The 26531-nt window shown below is 36.1% G+C and overlaps 1 protein-coding gene across 14 annotated transcripts in view; it reads left to right on the forward strand.

Annotated features, from left to right (window-relative positions):
- The window catches only part of CCDC91 (coiled-coil domain containing 91), a 363108-nt gene that overhangs the window by 304789 nt on the left and 31788 nt on the right, over positions 1-26531 (forward strand). For 3 of the 14 annotated variants that reach the window (XM_055280259.2, XM_055280260.2, XM_055280258.2), the window contains 3 exons: positions 6529-6572; positions 11555-11581; positions 13091-13300. The exons of 4 other annotated variants lie outside the window; for them this stretch is intronic. In XM_055280259.2, the coding sequence (XP_055136234.2) occupies positions 6529-6572; positions 11555-11581; positions 13091-13256 (237 nt within the window). In that variant the 3' untranslated portion in view covers positions 13257-13300. Of the gene's footprint in view, positions 1-6528; positions 6573-6670; positions 6723-7908; positions 7955-11554; positions 11582-13090; positions 13377-26531 lie in introns of those variants that run through there. 7 more of the 14 variants (XM_055280253.2, XM_055280254.2, XM_063640328.1 and 4 more) reach the window with 6 other exon arrangements.

A 26531-nucleotide genomic window follows, 5' to 3' on the forward strand; every position in this document is an offset into this window, starting at 1 on the left:
AATTGCCAGATAAGGTATTATACATCATATCTGATCGTTAGTGCCATAAACTTTATTTTATAAATGGAGATGGCAGACAAATGAGATGGGAAAGAATATATCCTTGACACTTCCCTAGGGAGGAATAATTTGTGGTTTATAATGACCGACAGCCCTTGGATTAGAACGAAGAGTTCCAACCCATCCCACAAGTTGAGACTGTTACACATGAGTTTGCTATGAGGGAGGAAGTGTGAATAACATTCAGCAAGCAACAACTACACACAGCCAAGCAGTGATTCCTAAAAAATAAAATCTCATCCAAATGTAATAAAATATTATTTTTCCTCTTAAGAAACGAAATTATTGCCTGTGTTTTCTAGATCACCTCCAGGAAAATAACCTTCACTTTAGAGTATCCTTTTAATTTAGGTTTTTAGAGAAGAGTAAGAAGCAATTTTCTTTACTTCAAAGATTTTGTGGTCAAGGCATTGTCAGAATTTTTTAAATATAAAAGGGCTCTTTTAATCCAGTTTTGCTGCAATATTCTTGGATGTTTGCATCTCCAACGATTAAAAGATAATATTTAGACAAAATGAACTTTCCTTATGTTCTGACCAGTTACACAGTTACTTGAATAAATCATTATTTCAATATAAGTTATTTAATATTTCATGGTCCCTTACTTTTCTCTTCTTAGAAACATAGAAATTTGACTAGCTGATCTCTAATGACTCTCAAAGTCCTAAAATTCTGTTAAGACTGTGAGTAACATTTTCCTTGACAGTTGATAAACCTCAAGAGATTTTTAATTCTTAATATAAATCAGTTGCATCATAGTAGTTACATTATATGGTATTTATACGTTAGTGTAGAAAAATGGCACTTTCCTGACATTCCCCAGCTTCCTGCCCCATTCTCATCCTAACTACTCTTGCTTCTATCCAATCTGGAGGAGGCTGTGTAGCTGTATGTGCAAGAAGTAGCTCATTAACAATTCAGCATCTGTGGTCTAAAGCATCTGCCCTTGTAACTTTTGATTTGGGTCTCATATTTGAAAATGCTTTTATGTAACCAACACATATTAAAAAGCATACTATACCCTCAACATTCATTGTTGCCTGTTTTCAGTTGTACCTCATTTTTTGATGCCAAAGGGAATTTAGCCTTCTCTACATAAGCTATATTGTAATTTAAATCATCAGAAGTTTACCTTCCAAATTTGTGTAATTATACCCATTTCAGGTGGCACAATAAACAAATGGAAAAATATTTGGATTTAGAAAAATAGCCAGTACTAACCATCTTGCCAAATGATGTTTCAACTAGGTCACAATTTATCCTTCTCCTTAAATTAAAAGCTTAGGAAATTTGATTTGAAAGAGAGGTTAGTGAAGCCAATGAAGTGAATAATTTTTAAAGGTTTTATAGTTGTTTAAGGTTAATATATGATTTTAAAACTTATTCACTATTTTTCTATCTTAAATTCTTTGACAGTTTATTTTACAAATTATACTTTAAAATCAAATTTATTGCTACCTCCTACTTTATATTTTATCAGTCTTCTTGATGGTCTGTCTTGTTTTGCTCTTCTCACTTGCATAAGAATAATCTTGAAAAAACTTACTGATATGTGGACAATCACACATTTTGGTGAGACAACCCTATCTGTCATTTCCATTTCAACGTGTGGTAATTGAGATGATGTTAAAGATAAAGCCCAATGCTTAGATTATATCCCATTATTCCTGTAGCAAGGAATATAAAATATGTTTTAACTTAAAATCAAAATGTAAATGTATGCATGTACACATAAAAACTAGTTTGGTGTAGCAGTTAATGCAGTATTTTATATTGGTTTAAAAAACATGTATTCACTGATGCAGGAGAATCCCTTGAACCCAGGAGGTAGATCAAAAAAGCTGTGCGAGACCAGAAGCACCATGTCTTCTAAAGCTTAAAGCCTTATTTTGGAAGGAAAGTATAAGAACGTACTCCTTAAGGAATTAAGTGAGGTCAAAATAATAGCTTGAAGCAATAATAGACACCATTGGCACATGACAGTGCTTGAATAAAGACCAAATGCATTATGGTGACAACAATTGACAACAGAATTCCAGAAGATCACTTAAGCCTATGATGATCAGGATGGACTTTTGGTTTCTGTCAAATGAAAACTAAAATCTGGATTAGGCTGTATAATAAAAAGAAGAAAAAGAGTCTGTGAGAAGCCAAAGGATTTGGTTTCTTAAAAGAATAAGCAAATTTATATATAAAAATTTTTGTAAAGAAGTCTATTTTCTAGATTCTTGATACACCTTTTGGATGCAATTCTAGAATATCTTGGCTCATAAAGCTGAGATTATTGGGGACAATAGACATAGAGGGAATTTTTTTGGTTTATTATATTGATATGCCCTTCAGCCATCCTTAGAAGTCAAAAATTTGTGTGTGTGTGTGTGTGTGAAGGTGTAGGTGTATGTATGTGTGTGTGTATATATGAAAATGTGTATGTGCGTGTATGAAGGTGTACGTGTATGTGTGTGTGTATATATGAAAGAGTGTGTGTGTGTGTGTATTTGTGTGTCTGTTTGAAGGACCTCTATTTGTGAGCTGTTTATTAAGGGCCCACAATTGCCTTCACTGTTCTCACTCCAGCCCACGCTATTAAACTGTTTAGAAGGAAATGGAGAATGAAGTGGTATTACAAATTGCCAGCATCTTAATCTGTCTATATATATCTATATATTTACACAGCATGCATCTGTGTATACTTTTCACTATCCCTTCTTAAACTGCATATGGAGAAGCTTCAGTATAAATGTTTTTTTTTTCATTCTATAAAGAAATATTATGAATACCCTTAATAGTTGGAGGACTGTGCTTAGGCTACAAGGACAAATAAAATAACCAATAAAGAGAGCCTCATCCTAGTATTCTTAATAATGATACATATTTGTTTAGCAACTGAAATTTATAAAGATTTTTTATATGTTATTTGACTCTTATAATCTATAATCACTTGCATGTTTATTATTCTTTTGTAAACCAGAAAATCAGATGATAGAAATTATGGTTCTGAGATTACATCTAATAATGGCATAGCTAAAATTTGACCCAGTGCTTTTTCTACTATATCACACCAATGGCCCTTGTCAACTTCCTGTATACTAGCCATTTCACTTTACTATCTAGGATGAAGCCAATATCTGAAGAAAATTATTAAAGCCCACAGTAGTTAGAACCAGTGAAGAGTTACAGCTGTAACATGAACAGCTAAGAGAACTAGAAGGGCAGGAGGTACTCAGTAATATAGAAAAGGACTGGCCAAGAGAACAGCCTACATGTCACCACTATATTTTATTATATACTTTAACTATAAAACTATGTTGTTTTTGTTTCTTATTTAGGAAAAGATGATGATAGTTTCATGGAAATCATTGTTCAGAGTGAACTATTAAAGATATAACCTTGAAGAAGAGTTTCAAAGATGTGAACTTGTTCAACTAAGAAAAAGTTGCTTGCTGTAAAAATTCAGCAATATAGGCTCCCAGAAAACAGTACCATAGTATCACCTCAAAACTAAATAAATACCTAGAAATACTCAACTTAAATGGAAATTTAAGTTGTTTAAGTAAAATGTTCTATATTAGAAAAAATATATGACAGAACTACCATTTATTGGGTCCCAAGTTTGTCCAAGATACAATAGTGGGTGCTTTATATTTACTGTCTCAATCCTCACAACAACCCTAAAATAATACCTCATTTTTCAGATAAGGAAAATTAAGAGTCAGTGATATTAGATAACTACCCAAGATCAGTAAGAGGGTCAAGATTTTACCTTGGTTCTGTTTGACTGCAAACTATATGGTGAGACTGTAGGATCTCCCTTGGTAAATTTTTAAGACTGATTGAATAATTTACACATTATTTTTCATACAATATTCTAGGAATTATTACTTTTTCCACTAACAGGAATTTAGTATACCTTTCTGTTTTTACAGGCTCCATCTAATTTGTGCCTTTTCAATAAGACCCAGATAAATTGGGAAGAAAAGTAGAACTTTGGTCACATGCATATATATGTACACTGAACACAAAAGCAGCTAAGAAAATACTGTTTGTGAATTTTACCTTAGAGGGACAGAACTTATATGCATGGAATATGCCCCAACATGTAAGGATTTTCAAAAAGTGCTAAAACAAGAAAACTTAATAAACATACACTACCTGGCTGTCTAACATCAATATATTCCCATTGCCAATATTTAAACCTAACCTTCAAAATACATTCTTCTTCCATACTTACATATAGTAACAGTAGTATCAACTAAAATAATAATAAAATACTCAAGGTATCTCTTATAAAAACAAAATATGCTCACTCATTGTCTACAAAGAGGATGACCTGAAATATTCTGTGGCACCCAACCACAAGACAAGTATTGCTGAGAGCGTGAGTGGTCTGATCATTCAACTTCTGCTGTCACAATCATCTTGAATCTTTGTCTGTGTATATGAGAGTCATTTGATATGGCTTTCTACTTGAGCATGCCCAATTTAATAGGTTGGAGGATCAGCTAAAACAAGTTCATTTTAGGCAGATCAGGTCACATTTGTTTTTTCACAGCCAAATATACAATGTTGAATACCACTTAGCAATGAGCTAAGTGCTGCTTTTCAAAGGGATAAGATTTCCCTGCCTGATGACTTTGTTCCAAAACCTTAGAGATTTCTGCTGCAATTCCTCTATTAGAACTTTTCACAGGCTCCACATAGCATCTCAATAAACTGCTAACAGTTCTAACACCCATTGAATCTATTGGTTGTTAATTAGGGCCAGGTAGATGCACTATAGTATGGACTAACAAGGAAGCCTCCTTTTTCTCTGGGACCTCCTCACAACTAGAGGCTTTCAGGTCACTTCCTAAATAGGTTAAAGCAGGATTCTCAAACTAATGTATAAATACCACAAAGAGTTCCACCTAGCAATGTGTCTCTTTCTTAGCAGTAGGAGGTGCAAGGTGCAGTAAGTTGCCTTTAACTTTGTAAAGCCTATCCTGGTATATGCAAGATCATTGGACCTCCAGAAATTTTATGGAGGTATAGTTCTTGTATTTTCATGTGCTATATCTTAACACCTTACTGGATTCGTAGGTATACTTTGACTTAATTGCTTCCTGCTTTCTAGGTTCTAGACACATATGTCATCAATGTAGTTGTCATATGTGATGGTGAGACACTAATGATCTTTGTGAAATATATTGTGGTACAGAGCCAAATAATTTATATAACCCTAAGATGAAATGGTTTACTATTGTACCTGTCATATAAACACAGCTGTTACAGGTGTTCTCTGTGTATTGAGATACAGGGAAAAAGCATTTGCCAGATTAATAGTTGTATACCTGGTCCTAAGAGCTCTAGATGTACATTTTTAAATGCATATCTACAACAGCAGCTGCATTTGAAATCACTATCTGATTAAGTCTCTCATAAATCACTCTCCTCCAATGTCTACTGCATAATCTGGAGATAACTATATTATGTGTTTAAGGCCCAATTGGGCTGCATATGAGACAGATTCAGATAGAAACTTCATTCACCATTTGATTCTGATAAGCATCCATTCTGACCAGTAGTACAAGGTGGTATTCTAGGTCTTCAGTTTTAGTCTTGGTTCAGAGTTACTATACAATGGTACACAAAAGACCTGATATTTCCCTTTCTCCAGTGTAGCTACCTTGATGAGGAAGGCCAAACTGAAGATTTACAGTCTCTATCTGTGATATTATTGCAATAGACGTTTTCAAGGATGTGCAATCTCCTCCTCACTCAGAAAACCCTGGGCATGTGAATTGACTCAGGACTGGATATTGGAGAAGACATTACAAATGTTTGTTGTAGTAACTCATGTCAGACCTTTGTTCATTAAGTCTGGATATTTTTATAATTTTAAGTTGGACTTTTTTGGATGCCTGTCAGTTTTGTTCATATGGTTCATCTGATCAAGTACCCAAAGCTGATGTTCCTGCAGGTCAGAGCATTCTTATTACAACTCAACCATGCTAGCAGTAACAGTAACCATTTTCCTCCTGCTTCTTATAATTAGGTGTGTCTATTTGAGTTTTGTTACCTCAGCATCCCATAACATTGAAAGCCATGTAGCCCACCAGCATTCGTAGCCTACAGAAGACAGACACTGTTGTTCACAGACACTGACTTCTACCTTTTGAGGAGCAATGTTACAGAGTAATTGGTGGCCTTGATTATTGCTTGAATTGAGAATTTAGCATCACAAGACTTTAATTATCTTTTTAAAGCTGTTGTGTGAAATTAGGATCAACTAATTTTGTTTTTGAATTCTTCATGCTCTTCATATTTTTCCATGTCCATAGCCCCTGGATCTGGTAATAGAAGTATCCAAATGTTGGGCCACTGAAAGTCTTGCCTTCAGTGGTCACTTCATTTCAAGTGGCTATAGTTAATAATTTGTTACTTTGCTACTGCACGCTATGAACTACCGGATTTTACGTTTTTTTAAAGAATACCATCTGGATCTTTACAGCCATCGACCCTTACAGAACCAGGTAACTAAAATCTTTCTGATTTTCCTGAGGTTATATTGTCTTCAACCACTTCTAGAACCAATTTACATATCAACCAGGGTTCTTCTTTTAAATAACAGAAGCTGCCTTCATCTGGCTAAGCAGCAGAGGAGTTTATTAAAACGATATTAGGTAAGCAACCAAGTTGTTAGAGGGCTGGAAAACCAAGGTTAAGCTTCCATGAACAATAGCAAAAACTACACTGCAAAACTGGCTAAAGATAAACCACTCTTTGCTGCACATTCCCATCAAGCACTAGGATAAACTATTGCATAGTTCAATCATTTCCATCCCCCAAATTTGGATACTTCTATTATCATTGTCACGAGCAAAATAGATGCTATACAGAGACCTCTAATTCCTCACTTATGAATCAAAGTCTTGCACATTTGACTCTGGTTAGTGGAGCCTTAGGAGCAGAGCAGGCTAGATAACTGAGTTTTCTTGGGTTTTATGCAGGGGAATCATACCTCATAAGGCTGGAAATTTTTTAAACATTGGGAGGATATCAAAAATCAGAAAACATTACAAATGGCCACTACATTCTTTGGTAATTTCTCCCAAGTTGCTATGGTTACTGAAGAAATATTTTTCCAGCTTTTTAGTCTTTTGGCTAATTCTAAAACTGATCCTTTCAAGTTAAACTAGGTGGGTTTCATTCTTTCTAGAACAGAACATTAGCAATTGCTAGGTTCATCATTTTGTAGAAAGTTTGTAGCTTGGCCACCATAATATCATTCTTTTTCAAGTAATCTGAGATTTTGTACAGTTAATGCCTGAGTTATACAACACTGTTCAAAGGATATGCGATACTTTGCATAGATTAGGTTTTGGGTTCTATGTAGTTGTACTAAAAATAGTTCTTAAGGTATATATATATAGGTATATATGTATATATAGGTATATATATACACATATATATAAGGTGTATATATATATATACACACACACATATATATATATATATATATATATGTGTATGTAGGGTTTTTTGTAAATTTTAGTGATTAAACTTATCATTGTGTTAATCAACAGTGTTTCCCCCGATTACTCAGGGATATTTCATATATGTTAGTTATAGTACTTTTTTCATAGAATGATGGCCACCAAGTTTACTAAAAAAAAAGAGCTTAAATTTCTTTCTACTAAATTCATCTAGATTAGATTTCCATTGTTTCTTGAGTCCTTGGCGTCATCCGTTCTCTGTATTTATGTGTCCCTCTAATCAATTAATCTGTTTCTTCTCTCCTTCTCCCCACTTTCTTGCTATTGAACCTGTTATCCATGGCCTCTGCTATTTTTCAACTCTGATTGTAAGTATAAAACTGAAGAAAATAATGAGAAACTAGACAGCAGTGTACTGTTTATCAAATTAAGTCACACATGTTAAGCTTGAACAAGGAGAGATTTCCATCTTAACTTTGTAATAAGTATACAGGTTTTCTAGTATCTGTTTCCACAGGTTCTTATCACATCTTTGATGTTCTGGTTGTTAGAGAAGGTTGTGGCTCAGGACATTATACTACTAAATTGCAAAATTAGATTCCACCAACCCATTTGAATCTTTTCCAGATGACCTTTTTTCCAGTGTGGATGATTTTATGAACATCTCATTTGAAGTAAAATATTCCAGGATAAGCCATATACCCAGCAGTGTACATTGAGATTGAGTCGTAAAATAGTCCCACTATTCTTTTCACTATGGTTTTTTATTAATTTTTGCATGTATAATATGATTAATACCTTGTACTAGGAGCGTATTAATCGTATCTTCTTTGCCATTTTACAAAAATTTAAATGTATACTTTTTATTCATCTGTGGGGGTATTTAACATTTAAAATAACTTTATGGCTTAGTATTTCCTTTGTAGCTTAGAGTACTTACTCATTTAAGCTTTAGTGTTACTATAATATATTCAACACTTGGCTTTTGTCCTCAATATTTACTCCATTCCTGTGGTTCACATTTTCCTTTTCTTATGTATCATGTGTTGAAAATGAAAATATCTTGTCTGGGGTGGAGCTTAGCCATGGAACTAGGCAAACATGCCCTCTCCTTCTGCTCTTAGTTGGTTTTACAGGTTAAGTTACTTAAGAATCCTGTTAAGAACAAGAGGAACAACTTATTATACCTTTCTGCATCATTATATAATCATAGTTAGTAAAAATCTCTTTCACTTCCTCCACCAGTGTACGGTGTGGTTCATTCACTCACTTCTTTTATATTTGTGACTCACACATCAGTAGAGAGGTTATTGAAAATAGCATACATATTCAAAAATGAAATCCCTTGAATTTAGTGAAAGAAAGTAAGCCACTTGAACAGAATTTCCAGTACTCAAAAGGAAACTGTGATGGGCACAGGAAACTGTGAACAAGGCATGTTCTTCTCATGTCAGTAGCAGAGTGCAAGAGAGAAAGCCCAAACAGGTAAACATTGCAAGCATCTGATTGTGCCTTATCTGCTGATACCTCCAAAGCAAGTTATATGGTCAAGTCCACGGTCAAGAAGCAGGGACGTACATTCCATATACCATGAAGCCAAAGCATGTCACACAGTCAAGCTCAACATCAGTGGGTGAAAAAACCTATTTCTTCCCCAAAGATGAGGAAAAAGAATGGCTAAATATTTGCTCAATGATTATTTAATCTACCATACCATCCAGTATAAATTAGCTATCTTCTCTCCTACCAATCTCACTTTATAATATCACTACTCTATTGTTTCTTCTTAGTGCATAAAACTCTTTGAAATTATGTTAATGTTTTTATCACTCACCATTCATTCAGTGAACAAATACCATCAAATACCTAATATATGCCAGGTGGCACTCTTAAGTGCTAGGGATATATCAGTAAATAAAACAGACAAAAATTCTTGATAATTATCCTTTTCCCCTACTATAAAATATAAGCTCTAAAAGAGAAAAGACCTCATTTGTTTTGTTCACTGCTGTAGTCTCAGTATCTAGAATAAGCCTGAAACATAACAGATGTTTAATGAAATGTTGTTTAATGAAGGAATGCCGTTAAACATTTATCTAATCTAACTCTGTTTGTTCAAATTCCTTGCTCACTAAACAGCTTTCTGATTGTGATTTGTTTCTAGCATAGGGGAAGGTTTTATGGTCAGTTTTATGTACTTGAGTTATTTCAAGTCTTCTCTTAAGAAAAAGATCTATGCTTGGAATTTTGATAAATCTGTACCTGCATAGCTGAAAAATCAATCCTTGAATGTGGTAAACTCACAAATGTAAGACCACCCTGAGCCTGAGTGACTTCTGTTGGTTAAGTAGTATACCTTTAATTCTCTTCTAAGCAGATACAGTTATTAACAGTAATGCAAAGAGTTTTCGCTTGGAATGTGTGGCACTTTTATGATGATGATGATGATGATTATTATTATACGTTAAGTTCTGGGGTACATGTGCAGAACGTGCAAGTTTGTTTCATAGGTATACATGTGCCATGGTGGTTTGCTGCACCCATCAACCTGTCATCTGTATTAGGTATTTCTCCTAATGATATCCTTCCCCTACCCCCCACTCCCTTACAGGTCCTGATGTACAATGTACGATGTTCCCCTCCCTGTGTCCATGTGTTCTCATTGTTCAACTCCTGCTTCTGAGTGAGAACACGCAGTATTTGGTTTTCTGTTCTTGTGAGAATAATGGTTTCCAGCTTCATCCATGTCCCTGCAAAGGACATGAACTCATCCTTTTTATGGCTGTATAGTATTCCATCGTGTATATGTGCCACATTTTCTTTATCCAGTCTGTCAATGATGGGCATTTGGGTTGGTTCCAAGTCTTTGCTATTGTGAATAGTGCTGCAGTCAACATACGTCTGCACGTGTCTTTATGCACATGATTTATAATCCTTTGGGTATATACCCAGTAATGGGATTGCTGCATCAAATGCTATTTTTAGTTCTAGATTCTTGAGGAATCGCCACACTGTCTTCCACAATGGTTGAACTAATTTATACTCCCACCAACAGTGTAAAAGCGTTCCTATTTCTCCACATCCTCTCCAGCATCTGTTGTTTCCTGACTTTAATGATCGCCATTCTCTCTGGCATGAGATGGTATCTCATTGTGGTTTTGATTTCCATTTCTCTAATGGCCAGTGATGATGAGCTTTTTTGCATATGTTTGTTGACTACATAAATGTCTTCTTTTGAGAAGTGTCTGTTCATATCCTTTGCCTACTTTTTGATGGGGTTGTTTTTTTTTTCTTGTAAATTTGTTTAAGTTCTTTGTAGATTCTGGATATTAGCCCTTTGTCCGATGGATAGATTGCAAAAATTTTCTCCCATTCTGTAGGTTGCCTGTTCATTCTGATGATAGTTTCTTTTGCTGTGCAGAAGCTCTTTAGTTTAATTAGATCTCATTTGTCAATTTTTGCTTTTGTTGCCATTGCTTTTCGTGTTTTAGTCATGAAGTCTTTGTCCATGCCTACGTCCTGAATGGTATTGTCTAGGTTTTCTTCTAGGGGCACCTCATTTTTCATTGAGGATCCTGCTTACTTTAGGTACATCATCTTCTTTGCTTCAAGGCTTCCGCCAAAAATAAATAGTTTAATGATAAGATATGAGTCATTTCTCACTATGCTCATACATAGCACCACAAAAGGTATTGGCAAATAGCTAAATAAATAGATACCGTTACCAAGTTTTGAGTCTAATGAAAATTTATCTACCTATTAACTTTGGTCAGTTTAGCTATTTCAAGAACTATGTCTTAGAGTATGTATTTACTGTATACAACCAAGTAAAAACTTAAAAGAGTCTCAGAATGGATCTATTCCATAGATATTTGAACTGCATTATCAACAGTCAGCACTTGGAATGTTCCCTGCCCTCCCCCTATTATCTCTGAAGCCATAATTTTATTTTTATACTCAATCTGTTAAAGTCTGATAAGTGTATGATCTGGCAAATCTTTCATTTCAGATGAAACAAGTCACAGAAGTTCTCACATATACTTCAGGTTCTTAAATTTTTTTAAATGCATAAGGCTATTAGATGCCCTTTATATAGTCATTCAAGAGCTACCACCATTTGCTGAAGAATATACTGTTATTTAACTATAGTGGTTCATAGTAAAATATAAGTGATTATAAATTGTTTTATACAATTGGTGATGTAGCACCAATTCTATAAGAAGCACTCTAGTAAGAAAGTTTTTGTACAATCCTATACCAAGAAAATGTTTTCCAATACTTTTATTGACAAGAGTTTTGAGTTCTGTTGCATAGATTTTATTTATTCTATTCATTCATTAACAAATATTTATTGAATATTTATATACTGGCTATATACCAGGACCCTGGAATGGGAATTAACCAAGCTCTAATGGATCAGAGAACACTTCCTAGCATAATAATTTCTAAGCTAAAATTTTAAAAATGACTTCTGTCTCCACTTCCCTCATGTCCAATACATAGTGAAATCTGTCTTCAATATATATTCAGAATCTGATATATATTGCTGTCAACTCTTATCAACTCTTGCTGTCACCACTGTCCAAGCTATTATGTTTTGCCTGACTTCTTCAAGAGCCTCCTAACTGGTATCCTTACTTCTACTCTTCCACTCCAAAGTCTACATGGCTCCTTATGTTTGCTTCTTTCTTTCACAAGCTATGTATGTAGGCATGCTTATGTTACTTAAAATATTCTTAACGCATCTGTTTCACTTATATTATAGACCAAGAAAAAAAATGCCTTGTCTGGCAGCTAACTGACTTAAGTGAACTTCAGTAGAACAGTTTCTCTGTAGTTATAAATTTACCTGTAGAAATTCTTTTGGAGTTGTCATTTCAGTTTTAGAAACTTGCAACAAAAATGACAGATCAGTAGTGGTACTTACAGAAAAACCTAAACTATACACTTCAAGCTATAAAAGCGATTTCCAATAGCACTGAAAATAACAATGGTTACCCATTGTAGTATCTGCCGAATGAACTAATTTTCACCTTATGTTTTTTAATAAATATTTTGCCAAAATAGTTGGCAGAATTATTCAGCAAGAGCCAGAAAATCTTTGCCTTTCTTTTTTAGTTTTTCCAAATTTCCCTGCTCAAAGAATCATTACTATTTGCCTTTTTTCTAATTTGGGATGCGGGAAACCTAATGGAACACTGAATTTTGTGTATCAAGTGATGGAAAAGAAAAGATTTTTGTACCCTGCACTGAAATCTCATCTTACTGGCTTCTTCTTATTGCTACCGACCTGAGAGAGGCATAATATTCCATGTCCTTGAAAGAGTTATTCTGTGAATCGAATGCTACAGTAACTCAGAGAATTGAGTTTCGTCTACGGCTATACCACCCTGAACGCTCCCTATCTCATCTGATCTCGGAAGCTAAGGAGGGTCGGGCCTGGTTAGTACTTGGATGGGAGAGAATTGAGTTTCATCTTTCCACATTAAAAAATGAAGTTAAAGCATCTGTAAAGCAAAACCCAAAGTGATTATTCATTTCTTTCCTTGTTTAAGAAACATGCAGTTACTACTGCTACACTCCTCTCCTAATGATCCTGATGCCAGGAATTGCAGATTCAGATTTACCACACAGAGTCTTGACCCACAGCTATACCCCAAAGAGCAACCACATCCAAGACACAGAAGTGAAGCCAAAAATAATGAAAGCTTCTGTATCTGAAAAGATTCTTATTTAAGATCTCAGGTGAGCCTATAGAATTGTGGACTCAGGCAATCAAACATCAATCAGACATTCAGTTTCTTTTCATTTGCCTTGTATTTCTTGAAGTCCTACCAAGAAGTGCTCCAACGGAGAGCAAACAGAGATGACTGCTTAAACAGCACCTTTGCACCACAGGAAAATTTCCTTTAGGTAAACAGTGTTTCAATTCCTATGTAGATTTCACCGTATGTGGATGTGTATTAGGGCTAAAAGCAAAAAGCAAATTAATTATTACACATATTTCTGGAAGCAGAGACAAATTACTAAATCTTACTTGTATTTACTTTAGTTAAACAGCTTAAATGTTTGATGTGAATGTGACACATAGCTACTCTGTATCTATAGGGTCCTTTAATTGCAAGCAATAGAAACTGAATCAGACTAACTTTAGGAAAAGGGAATTTGTTGAAAGGTTATCAGAGGCATGATAGGAAGCTGTATACCAGACTTGGTAATGGGTAAAGAAGCAAGACATCTTTGGAAACTCAAAGGCAGCAGCAGCTCTCGTAATGAAAAAATAAACTGGCCAGGGCACCATTACTAGGAATGGACAAAACTAACCATTCCTGCGTCTTTGTTTCTCCACTCACTATGTAAATTCCAAGGAGGAAGCATCTAATTGAACTAGTTTGGGTCACATGCTTGCCTCTTTGCTAGGGAAAGGCAGGATTCCTAGTTACAGTCCAGTGAGTAAGAATTAATTCCCCAATGGAATTCAAGTTGTCATTAGGAAGGAGAAATAAATGCTGGAAGCTAAAAAGCAACGAATATTTAACACAGCCACTATTTATTCATTGTGTATGGTTTACCAGTCACTGTGATTCATGTGCATTATCTCATTTAATGCTTGTAACAGGGCCAGTACTTCAGATGCTGTTATAATCCTCATTTTACAGGTAAGAAAACTAAAGCTTTGAGAAAGGTTAGATAGCTTGTGCAAGGTCACACCACTAGAAAGTGGCAGAATCAGAACTTCAGAGAGAACACTCGTAAAAGCCATACTTCTCTTGACAGAGCTGTGTATTAGCATTGATGATAATATTTACTGAATCTGTCCTTCAGGGGTAAAAAAAAAAAGACAAAACCAAAACGATAAAAAACATGGTATGTAGATAGATCAAATCTACCAGTAGTCACATGAAATGTAGAGGTTCTTTATGAGAATCAAGCTTTGGGAATAAAAGTTGTACAAATGCAGAATTCATATATGTGCAGATAATTTTTCTCTGATGCAAATTCATGATTTAATTTCTTAATACAGTGAATGATTTGAATATCTTAGTGAAGGATAGTCTTGAGCCTGCAAATCAAGCTTTATAAATAGGCTTGTAGCTTTCTTGGTTTATAGAGAAGAGATTAAGGGGGTAAAAAACTTCCAGTGTTCTCTAGTTACACAGTGATTGCCATCTGGAGATGCTAAACAATCTTAGTAATCCCAAGAATGAAATGAGATAATGAGCATAATGTGGCTGCTAAACTCTAAACCACACTTTTGTAACCTTGGCATAATTGACATTTTGGACCAGATAATTCTTTGTTGTGGGGGCTCTACAGTAACTGTCCCATCTGTAGCAGCATTTGGTGGCCTCCACCCAATAGATGCCAGTAGTAGCCACCCGTTAGTTGTTACAATCAAAACAGCTGACTTCAAAAGCACTGCCAGTTTTCTCAATGACATTCTTCTAATCACTAAAGTAAGTATTCTGTTATAAAGATATTTGTCCAAGGGATTTATACAAACTATTCTGAATATTTGTCAGTTGTCTTTTCTTCCTTCCCTCCCTACCCTTGCCATTTTTCTAAATTCATCTTTGGAGAAAACACTGTTTACCATTGAACAGGATGTTCTTCCTAATTCCTTCCAGCTTTAGGAGTTAATGTCTTTTACTGTGCTATACCCAGATTTGACAATCAGCTGATACTAGATACTAGTACAGTCTTACCAGTTTGTCTTAGGTCAGATGCCTTCAAAAAGGGCTCTGCGATAGAGATTCACATGCAGAAAATTCATTAGGGAATGCCTTGAGGTTCAACCCCTATCGGGGAGGAGGAAGTGTAGGATCGGGCAAAATATAGTTGCACAAGGGCTTCAGCTGATCCCTTAAGGAGCCCTGGAGCTGGGATGGCTCTTCAGGGTTGAATCACCTTGGGAAAATGGGACTGATCTTTTGTACCCATACACTGACTGTTGATTGGATGGTGGAGGCTCTGAGGAAGAGGCTGTGACCTTGGCCAAGGTAGCAGTTCTTGGAGAGAGACTCAACTGAGGACCACAAACCACTACTTCCAGCAGCTGGAGAAATTAGTACATTAGTCCTGAAGGCAGGCTCTGAGTGGTACACCACAGTCCATGTTTTGTACACTCAGATCCCCTTCCTCTATATAATAAGTTCTTGTAACAGCTCCTTTAGGATCCTGTTAGTTTCTCTGGTCTTTTCTGGGGAGACTTAAAAGAGAAAAGTTAGTGGGAGAAGCTGTAACTCCTGCTACAGCTGTTCTCAGGAGCTAGCTGATTCTCATCTCCCTTCTCTATGCTTTTTTCTAGACTCCTCTTATGCTTGGTTGAACTCTTGTTCTAGGGGTTTACCTGATGGGATAGCACAGACCTGTATCCATGGGACCTATAAGGCCCTGGCTGCCGTGTTGTGGCTATGACTGCTGTGCTTGTCTATTTACAGTCAAAATTAGGCAAGGGAATTCCAAGAGATACCTTACTGGATCACTTGGATGCCAATCATAATTTTACTTTATCGCATTGTGTAACAGGCCTACCTCCTTTTATTGATCAGGATCAATTACCTTTGCTTTATTTCCCTGTATAGTTATTGACATGTGGAGCCTGAAGTGACCAGGTGACAGTAATAGCTAAAAGAGACTCATTCTACTGTTTCCTCTGGTGGAAGCATCCCCCGTCCAGGAGTCAGTACCTCTAAAGCCCAGAGTTTGCAAGAGTCAGAAGCACATATTGTCTGAGTCAGTTATTAAGAATGGCGATAAGTAAGTAGGGCCACTCTTATTTGTACCCCTCGGTTCCTGAACCCATAAATTATACTTCTGGGAAACATAGGAAACTCTATTTAATGGTTATTGATTTACAGTGTATTCTGTGACCTAGAGAGTGGATTACAGGATATGATCTCCAAGGTGAAGTCTCAGCTGTGCCTTCAATAGGCCATTCCATAATTCTGTTAGGCCAGTAACTTCTAGTTGTATAGTCTGTGATAAGACTGCTATCTGCCATAGCAGTTATGGCATTTCTATTTCACATAATGTGGACTGCTTTCTGTATGCTTCCAAGAGCCACTGTAGTTGTGTCTTAGCATCATCTCATGTAGTCTTGCTGGGGTGCTAAATCCTGTGAGAGAATGTTCCCATATCAATAATCTCTCCATTATGCAAACACAGGTTCTGTCTCCTCTTGATCTAGCACTCTCTCATACGTAGTCTCCTGCCTCCTGTGGATACATGTTGGCTAGGTCCTACAGTTCATTTGATATATAGTGCCTTTCTAAGCTGGATTATGATGCAACTTGATTCATGGCATTGGTTTGGGATCCAAATGAGGAGGTGCAAAGTAGATCTTGGTGGCAGGATAGGGGTGGTAGTAGTGGAATTGCATGTGTCATCATGAAAGACTAAGTACTATTTATTATCTTTAAACAAAAGGAAAATGCTAGTCTCTAGGTAGGAGTATAATACACATCAACAGTTTAATAGAGCTTATTTCTGGATGAAGACATGAGTGACTTAAAGGGTTTTATTTATATCATTTTTTAAAGTTCTCTTTAAAAATAATTCTCTGTAATCATTGTATAATTAAGTATACATTGTGTTTAAAGAACCACATATAGGCTGCACACTGTATTAAAAGATATGTGTGATAGCCAGCTAGGTACTACTCAAATGAAAATATTTGTATTGCTGTTCAGCACTGATGATTATAGGAACAAGAGAGTGGGGAGAAGAAGGAAACATAAAATTTCTATTTCTTACTAGTGGGTATTAATGTAGTAAACTCATGTGTCAAGACTATTTCTAGTCCAAAATGTTCGGTAAATGAATATTATTTTCCCATAGATATGAAATCGATATCTCTTGATCCAAGAACTCGCCTCCTGTTTCTGGACTGGTAATAGTTTTGCATGCTCTAGTAATGCATCAGTTCTCAGCCTTGAACTCTTCTTTCTTGAGAGTATGATTATCAGGCAAGTAGGGGTACCCATGTAGAAGGGAGTAGAGACACCAAGGGCTGAATCTTGAAATTGCAAAGGATGGAGAAGCTGGTTTTTGATAACAAATTAAAATAAAAGAGTTTCCTGAAAGTCTTTCATGCTTCTTACCTAACATGAAATTATTTTCAAATAATTAGACTTTGAAAAATAGTTGGTATATTAAGATTCTTCAGAGAGATAGAGTCAATAGGGCATGTGTGTGTGTGTGTGTGTGTGTAGAAAGAGATTTATCATAAAGGATTGGCTGTCATGATTATGGAGGCTGAGAAATCCTAAGATCTGTAGTCAATAAGCTGGAAACCCAGGAGAGCTGATAAGTGGTTCCAAAGGCCTGAGAAGCAGGAGAACTGATGGTGTAAGTTCCAGACTAAAAGCTGGAAGACTTGAAATCAAATAAGGGCTTATGTTTTAGTTTCATTCCTAAGACCAGAAAAGATCAGTGTCAGACAGGAGTTCCTTCGTACTCAGTCTTTTTGTTTTAGTCAGGTCTTCAATCAGTTAGTTGAGGCCACCACATTAGGGCAGGCAGTCTGCTTTACTCAGTCTCCTGATGTAAATGTTAATCTCATTTATAAACACCCTTACAGACATGCCCAGAATAATCTTTAGCCAAATATCTGTATCTCCGTTTAGTAGATACATAAAATTAACCACCACAGATAATGATTTGTTGCATAAATTCATTTATCATGTATTTATTGAACCTCTGTCATGTATTTAATCTTTTGAATAATATAAACAGCTATGAGATAATTTTTTTAGCTTGAGGAACATAACATCCAAACTCCTCTCTTAAGAATAGTTTTGGACATGGGCTGGGAAGAAAGTCTTAGCATGTTCAAAACAGAATTCTTGATTTCCACCACCCATCACCTGCCATATTTGCTCCTTCACAAGTCTTTCTTTTCTCAATAAATGGCACCAGCTGCACAAACCAAAATCCTAGAAGTTATCCTTTCTTCAAAGCTCGCATAAAGTCTTCTGAAAAGGTCGACATGTGTACTTCATAATAATTCTAAGTTCGTCAGCTTACCACCTTTCTTCACTGCATCCCCTGTAGCCCAAGCCACTGTGAACTTTCACCAGGTCAAATCTGTCTTCAGAATATCTCTTAACTATGTCACTTATCACCATCTCCACTACTGTGTCACAAGACCAAGCCACCATTATCTTTACTAGGACTACTCGCTTTCACTCTTTCACCCACTCCCACCCTACTACAGTACATTTTCCATACAGCAGCTAAATTCCCAGAGCATAAATCAGATCACCGCATTCCCATACTTGAAATCTTGCAAAGGTTTTCCAAATGTCACCTCTTCAGAAAAGCCATTTTTAGCCAATTTAGGTAAAAGTAACTGCATATTCTTCTCCCTGCACCTGGCGCGTTCTACCACCAATGCATTATTTTTTTTCTTAGCACTTATCAGTAACTGTAATTATCTTATTTACTATTTCAAATGGTGGTCGTCTGTTTTCCCCTCAAGAAGAATGAGGAGCCTTAAAAGAGCCATGTATTTCCAGTATATGCAAAGGTGCCTGATAGTTTGTAGGCACTCATTAAATATTTGCCGATTAGATGAGAATGGAGGTCATGGCAAGGATTCCTCTTGCGAAAATACTTGTTCTTTTCAGTGGAGTCTGAGAAAAAGCTGTACTTGTTTTGTACTTTGTTTTGTGAAGGAACTTCTGCACTGTGTCTGCGAACTCATACGTCAATTTTGTGTTGGAAAAAAAAAAGTGTATTGGTGTGGTCCTTTGCTGTCATTTCATGCAGCTGGCAGGCTTCTGTTTCCACCATAACCAGGAGCTTTGCTTGTCGCTGGCAGATGAGCATGATTATCAGCCACGAGAAAATCATAAAAGGCTCTCAGCTCTAGGATACTCCAGGACTTTTCATGTTTTCAATGAAGTAAATTAACTCTGTTCTTTCATTTTATGGAAATGGCTCTGAATCTCATTAAAAACACACATGTGTATGACTAGATGGATTTTGGGACTTACCATCTTGTGTTCATCTTATTTTTTTTAAATCTTATTTTTTAAATTCTAACCACTTTTGCCTACTTGGAACACTCATATTTGGGTTTCTATGGTGCATTCCTCTGCGAACAGGTTCTTTTTTCCAGTGTATTTTCCTACCTTGTGTACAAATGTCTTTTCTGTATTTGCAAGGGAAAAAGTACCATGCCAAGCACCAAAGTTTATGCTTCTCCATCAATATTTCTTTTTCATCAGTTTTTTTTCTGCTTCTCCCAAGGGAAAAACACCTTAAATCAGCATAAAGAATATTCTCTGTAGCTCATGTGGAGTCTGATTTAGGAGAGAAATAAGTGCATTCCACTTTTCCTGTTTTCTATATTTTCTTTTTCAATGCCATTGACTCTTTCAAGCAAGGCATATTTACTAAGGCCAGCTATCTATCTAGCACAGTAAGACGTACTGTGGGATAAAGCAGGGGTCAGCAAAACATGGCAAATGGCCCAAATCCAGTTTGCCCTGTGTTTTCTTAAATGCAGTTCTATTGAAACACAGCTTCACCCATTTATTTACATATTATTTATGGCTGCTTTTACATGCAACAACAGCGGAGTTGAGTAGTTGTGATGGTGACCATATGGCCTACTAAGCCTGAAATATTTTGTATCTGTTCCTCTACAAAAGTTTGCCAGCCCCTGGTGTATAAAGCATGACCTCCATTCCCGTAGGGTTTATGAACTAATTGGGTTGCTTGTTAAAACATGAAGCAATTACTGAATCAATAAATGCCAAGTTGTATGGTACGGAAGGGATTAGATGCCACAGAATGGTTATTGGTTAGGAAATAAATCTCATTTATAGAGAACTGATTAGTTAAGTATGTCAAAATGCAGAAAAGGTCCTTATGTTATATGGCCTTTCCTCCCTCATGCTATACTTCTTTAAGTCTCAGCTATGCTGTAAAATTAAAAGATATTCAAAACTGTTAGCAAAGCTTCTCCTAGATGTAAATCTTCCAGGACTCCCTCAAAGGTATGCTTGGCAGGAACAGGACAGGATTAAGATTGCTAAATTGTTCAGAACCCTGCCTGTCAAGTCATAGATCCTCAGCTATTGCTTGAATAAACAAAAGAACATGCAAACTATAAAAGAAGGGAAATCCTGTGCAGCTGCGTCATCATAATAGCTAATGTTACTGAGTATTCATAATGTTGCTGGTATTTCTCAACAGGAAATATCCTGATTCTTTAAAGAGCAAGTGATAGTGGGCATGTAAACCACTTAGCTCAGTGCCTAAAACATGGCACATTGTAAGTGTTTAATGAAAGTTTTTACTGTCATTTTTTAGAGGAAATTGTATACAAATTGAGAAACCCCAATCTGAAAATTTGAAGTCCAGAATGCTTTAAGTAAAAACTTTTTGAGCACTGACATATGTTGCTCAAAGTGAATCCTCATGGGGATATTTTGCATTTGGGATTTTTGGATTTGGGATCCTCCACTGGTAGTTATAATGCAAATATTCCAAAATCAAAAAAATCTAAAATTCGAAACACTTCTGGTCCCGAGCATTTTGGATAAGGGATACTCAACCTGTGTTCTCTTTCAGAGAGAGTGCTAAATTGTACTGATATGCATGAAAGTAAGAAAAGCAGATAAACTGACCCTTTATTGCATCACTCTCTTGATTAAGTATTAAGAAAACATTTGTATTTGATTTTCTAATCCTGCATTAGTTTGTTAAAGATAATGGCTTCCAGCTCCATTCATGTTCCTCCAAAGAGCATGATCGTGTTCTTCTTATGGCTACATAGTATTCCAGAGTGTATATGTACCACATTTTCTTTATCCAGTCTGTCATTGATGGGCATTTAGGTTGATTCCATGTCTTTGCTATTGTGAATAGCACAGCAGTGGACATATGCATGCGTCTTTATGACAGAATGATTCATTTTCCTTTGAGTGTATACCTAGCAATGGGATTTCTGGGTTAAATGGTAGTTCTGTTTTTAGCTCTTTGAGGAATTGCCCACTTCTTTCCACAATGGTTGAACTAACTTACACTGCCACCAACAGTGTATAAGCATTCCCTTTTCTCCTCAACCTTGCTAGCCTCTGTAATTTTTTGACTTTTTAATAATAGCTATTATGACTGGTGTGAGACAGTATCTCATTATGGTTTTGATTTGCATTTCTCTAATGATCAGTAATACTGGGCTTTTCTTCATATGTCTGTTGGCCACATGTATGTCTTCTTTTGAAAAGTGTCTGTTCATGTTCTTTGCCCATTTTTTAATGGAGTTGTTTTTCTCTTGTAAATTTGTTTAAATTTCTTATAGATGCTAGATATTAGACCTTTGTCAGATGCATTGTTTGTGAAAATTTTCTTCCATTCTGTAGGTTGTCTGTTTACTGGTAGTTTCTTTTGCTGTGCAGAACCTCTTTAGTTTAATTTAATCCCATTTGTCAATTTTTGCTTTGGTTGTAATTGCTTTTGGTGTCTTTTAGTTTAATTTAATCCCATTTGTCACTTTTTGCTTTGGTTGTAATTGCTTTTGGTGTCTTCGTCATGAAATCTTTGTCCATTCCTATGTCCAGAATGGCATTGCCTAGGTTATATCTTCCAGGGTTTTTATAGTTTTGAGTTTTACGTTTAAGTCTTTAATGCATCTTGAGTTGATTTTTGTATATGGCATAAGGAAGGGGTCCAGTTTCAGTCTTCTCCATATGACTAGCCAGTTATCCTAGCACCACTTATCAAATAGGGAGTTCTTTCCCCATTGCTTGTTTTTGTCAGCTTTGCCAAAGATCAGATGGTTGTAGGTGTGAGGCCTTATTTCTGAGCTCTCTATTCTGTTTCATTGGAACAACAGATGCTGTGACCTACTAGAGGGTAGAGGGTGGGAAGTGGGAGAGGATCAGGAAAAATGACTAATGGATACTAGGTTTAATACCTGGGTGATGAAATACTCTGTACAACAAACCCCCATGACAAAAGTTTACCTATGTAACAAATATGCACGTGGACCCCTCAACTTTTTTAAAAAAAGAAAGTGGTGAAAATGGAGGGTCTAATTTACAGTCTGTATACAGGTCAAATACTCTACCCAAACTCCTTTCTTCCCCACCCCCAAGAAAAAAAGAAATCATTTGTGTTTTTTTTCCCCCAACTGTACCACCACTATTCCACATCTCAAAACCAGTGGTTTCTAAGATTGCTATTTTCTTATTTCTTATGGGGGACTTCGGCAGGGAAAAATTTTTGAAAGGCTAAAAATGACTGGAGAAGAGGACTTTTTTCCCCATTAGCTAAAGATTTCATTTTGTTGAGGTACCTCCTACTATTGGTTTTGTGAAATGTGACCTTCTCCCTGTTTCACATATCCATGTATTCTCCCTTGGATCTTGTAAAATGGCCTCAAGAAAATAGATTGGGATTTCTAGAATATTTTAATAATGTAGCCCTATTGGTATTTCCCTAATTGATCTTATGCCCTTTTTGCTAACTCTTTAGTTAATTCTTTAATTCAATGTAGACTATTTGTAAAATAAATTCCGTGGGTTTAACCTTAAAAAAAAAGAAAACATTCTTGTTTAGAAAATACATAGGAGAGTGATAAGTGATAAACAAGCTGTTGTTTCATGAATGCAAAATCATTTTTTGTTTAGTAATGCCGATTATCAATAATAACCCATTAATATGTTTTAACTACCAACAAAAATTATAATATCTGAGGCTGCATCTACTCAGAAGCTTACTTTTATAAAAACTCAGTTTCATTTAACATAGATTCTATGTTATTTTTTTCCTCAATGAATTTTCATGAAGGAAGCACACCTGTGTAACAAGGACCCAGGCCAAGAAGCAGAATATTACCAACATCCCGGACCCTCCCCTCCCCATCCACCTCCTTCCAGTCACTACTATCCCCTCAAAGGGAACTACTCTCTTGCCATAAAGAACATATATTACAAAGACTAATTGAAAAGGGTTAGTTAGTATGTCCTTTTAATAAGTTCACAGAAGTATTATGAGAGCAATCTGGCATTTTAAGAAGAAGAGAATAGTCTTCTGACATTGAAGCATTTCATGCTAAACATGTCAAAATGTTTTCTACATTATCAGTAATGTGTTTAGACAAGTTTAACATAAAAGCCTTCAAGAGCAGACAGTTATTTTCCTCTTCTTAAAGAGTGAGACAGACTTTACCTGAAAAAGTTAATGATTTAAAAAAAATCAATCTGTTGGGGTTTCATTAGGATACTGTCTTGGTCTGTTTTGTGCTGCTATATCAGAATACTTAAGACTGAGTAATTTGTAATGAACAGAAATTTATTTTCTAGGCTGAATGCAATGGCTCATGCCTAATCCCAGCACTTTGGGAGGCTGAGGTGGGCAGATTGCTTGAGCCCAGGAATTCAAGACTAGCCTGGTCAACATGGCAAAACCACATCTCTACAAAAAATACGAACATTAGTTGGGCATAGTGGCATGCACTTGCAGTCCCAGCTACTCGATAGGCTGAGGTAGAAAGACTGCTTGAGCCCTGGGAGTCAGAGGTTTCAGTGAGCCAAGCTTGTGCCACTGTACTCCAGCCTGGGTGACAGAATGAGACCCTGTCTTAAAAAAGAAAGAAAGAAAAAGAAATTTATTTTCTCACAGTCTCATAGTTCTATTGGTGAGGAAGTTCAAGGTCAAGGTGCTGGCATTTGGTGAAGGCCTTCTTGCTGCATCATCCCATGGCAGAAGATGAGAGGGCAAGAAATAGAGAAGGGGGCTGAACTCATTCTTTTATAAGGAACCCCCCTGAGATGTCAACCCCACTACCTCAGTAATGACATTAGTTATCCCTTCACAAGGGCAGAGCCCTCATGATAATCACCTCTTAAAAGTCTCACCTCTAAATACTCTTACAATGGCAATTCAATTTCAACTTGACTTTTGGAGGGGACATTCAAAGCACAGCAGATGCCCACTAGTCAGTCATGCAAACTAGCCAGAAATAGAGATGTGAAAAGTAAATTTGAGTGAATCTTTGTTGTGCCAATAGCCTGTACATTCAGTAATTTTGTTTTTTTATATTTCACTAATGTCTATAATCAAATTCATATCTCTCCTTCTCCTGTGCTCCAAAGGCTGTGCTAATCTATTTCCTCATCCTAGTTTTTCTTTGTTTTACTTCATGTTATATGCTTTTAAATTACTTAAACAAAAAAAGATGTCATTATAATTGTTTTTCCCAAATGTTTAGTTTGGCATCTGTTGCAAGGCCTTAGTTACAGGCTGAAGTGCCAAAAGCTTGAGCTGAAAACAAGAATGTGGTGGGCAAGCCTGAGATCTGAGTTCAGAAGTGGTGTTTATATTTTCCCAAGGGCCTTATTAGTGAGAGTCCAAGCCCTAAATGTTAACTTGCAACACGTTTGAACAGACTGACTTTTCTGTTTTGTTAAGTATAATGGCATATCATTCTGTATGGGTACTTCTGTAAACCATCTTCTCTTCTCTTTTAACTGCCCTTTAAGCTACTAAACAATGTTATCAAATTCGAGGCTGTGTTTTTGTTCAATATTCCATGGCACATATTCACACAATAGAGTTTTATTTGTTTTTATTTTATTCACTTCCATACATTATTGGGGAGCAGGTGGTATTTGGTTGCATGAGTAAGTTCTTTAGTGGTGATTTGTGAGATTTGGGTGATATGTAGTTACATGCGTAACTCCTTTAGTGGTGATTTGTGAGATTTTGGTGCACCCATCACCCAAGCAGTATACACTGCACCCAATTTGTAGTCTTTTATTCCTCACCTCCTTCCCACCCTTTCCCCCTGAGTCCCGAAAGTCCATTGTGTCATTTTTATGCCCTTGCATCCTCATAGCTTAGCTCCCACTTATGAGTGACAACATATGATATTTGGTTTTCCATTCCTGAGTTACTTCACTTAGAATAAGTCTCTGGTCCGATTCAGATTGCTGTGAATGCCATTAATTTATTCATTTTTATGGCTGAGTAGTATTCTATCGTGTATGTAGACCAGTTTCTTTATCTACTCATTGATTGATGGGTTCCACCTTTTTGCAATTGTGAATTGTGCTGCTATAAACATGTATGTGCAAGTATCTTTTCATATAATGACTTATTTTTCTCTGGGTAGATACCCAGTAGTGGGATTGCTGGATCAAATAGTAGTTCTACTTTTAGTTCTTTAAAGAATCTCCACGCTGTTTTCCATAGTGGTTGTACTAGTTTACATTCTCATTAGCAATGTAGAAGTGTTCTCTGTTCACCACGTCCATGCAGACATCTATTTTTTTTTTATTTTCTTATGGCCATTCTTGCAGTAGTAAAGTTGCATTGCATTGCGATTTTGATTTGCATTTCCCTGATCATTAGTGATGCTGAGCATTTTTTCATATGTTTGTTGGCCATTTGTTTATGTTCTTTTGATAATTGTGTATTCATGTCCTTAGCCCACTTTTTGATGGGATTCTTTGTTTTTTTCTTACTAATTTTTTTGAGTTGGTGGTACATTCTGGATATTAGTCCTTTGTCAGATGTGTAGATTGTGAAGATTTTCTCCCACTCTGTGGGTTGTCTGTTTATTTTGCTGACTGTTTCTTTTGCTGTGCAAAAGCTCTTTAGTTTAATTAAGTCCCAGTTATTTATCTTTGTTTTTATTGCATTTGTTTTTGGGTTCTTGGTCATGAAATCCTTGCTTAAGCTAATGTCTAGAAGGGTTTTTCTAATGTTATCTTCTAGAATTTTTATAGTTTCAGGTCTTAGGTTTAAATCCTTGATCCATCTTGAGTTGATATTTGTATAAGGTGAGAGATAAGGATCCAGTTTCATTCTCCTATGTGTAGCTTGCCAATTATCCCAGCACCATTTGTTGAATAGGGTGTCTTTTCCCCACTTTATATTTTTGTTTGCTTTGTCGAAGATCAATTGGCTATAAGTATTTGGACTTATTTCTAGGCTCTCTATTTTGTTTTTGCTTAGTCTTGCTTTGGCTAAACGGCT

This window comes from Symphalangus syndactylus, chromosome 5, assembly GCF_028878055.3.
Source record: "Symphalangus syndactylus isolate Jambi chromosome 5, NHGRI_mSymSyn1-v2.1_pri, whole genome shotgun sequence".
In the NCBI taxonomy this organism is placed as follows: Eukaryota; Metazoa; Chordata; class Mammalia; order Primates; family Hylobatidae; genus Symphalangus; species Symphalangus syndactylus.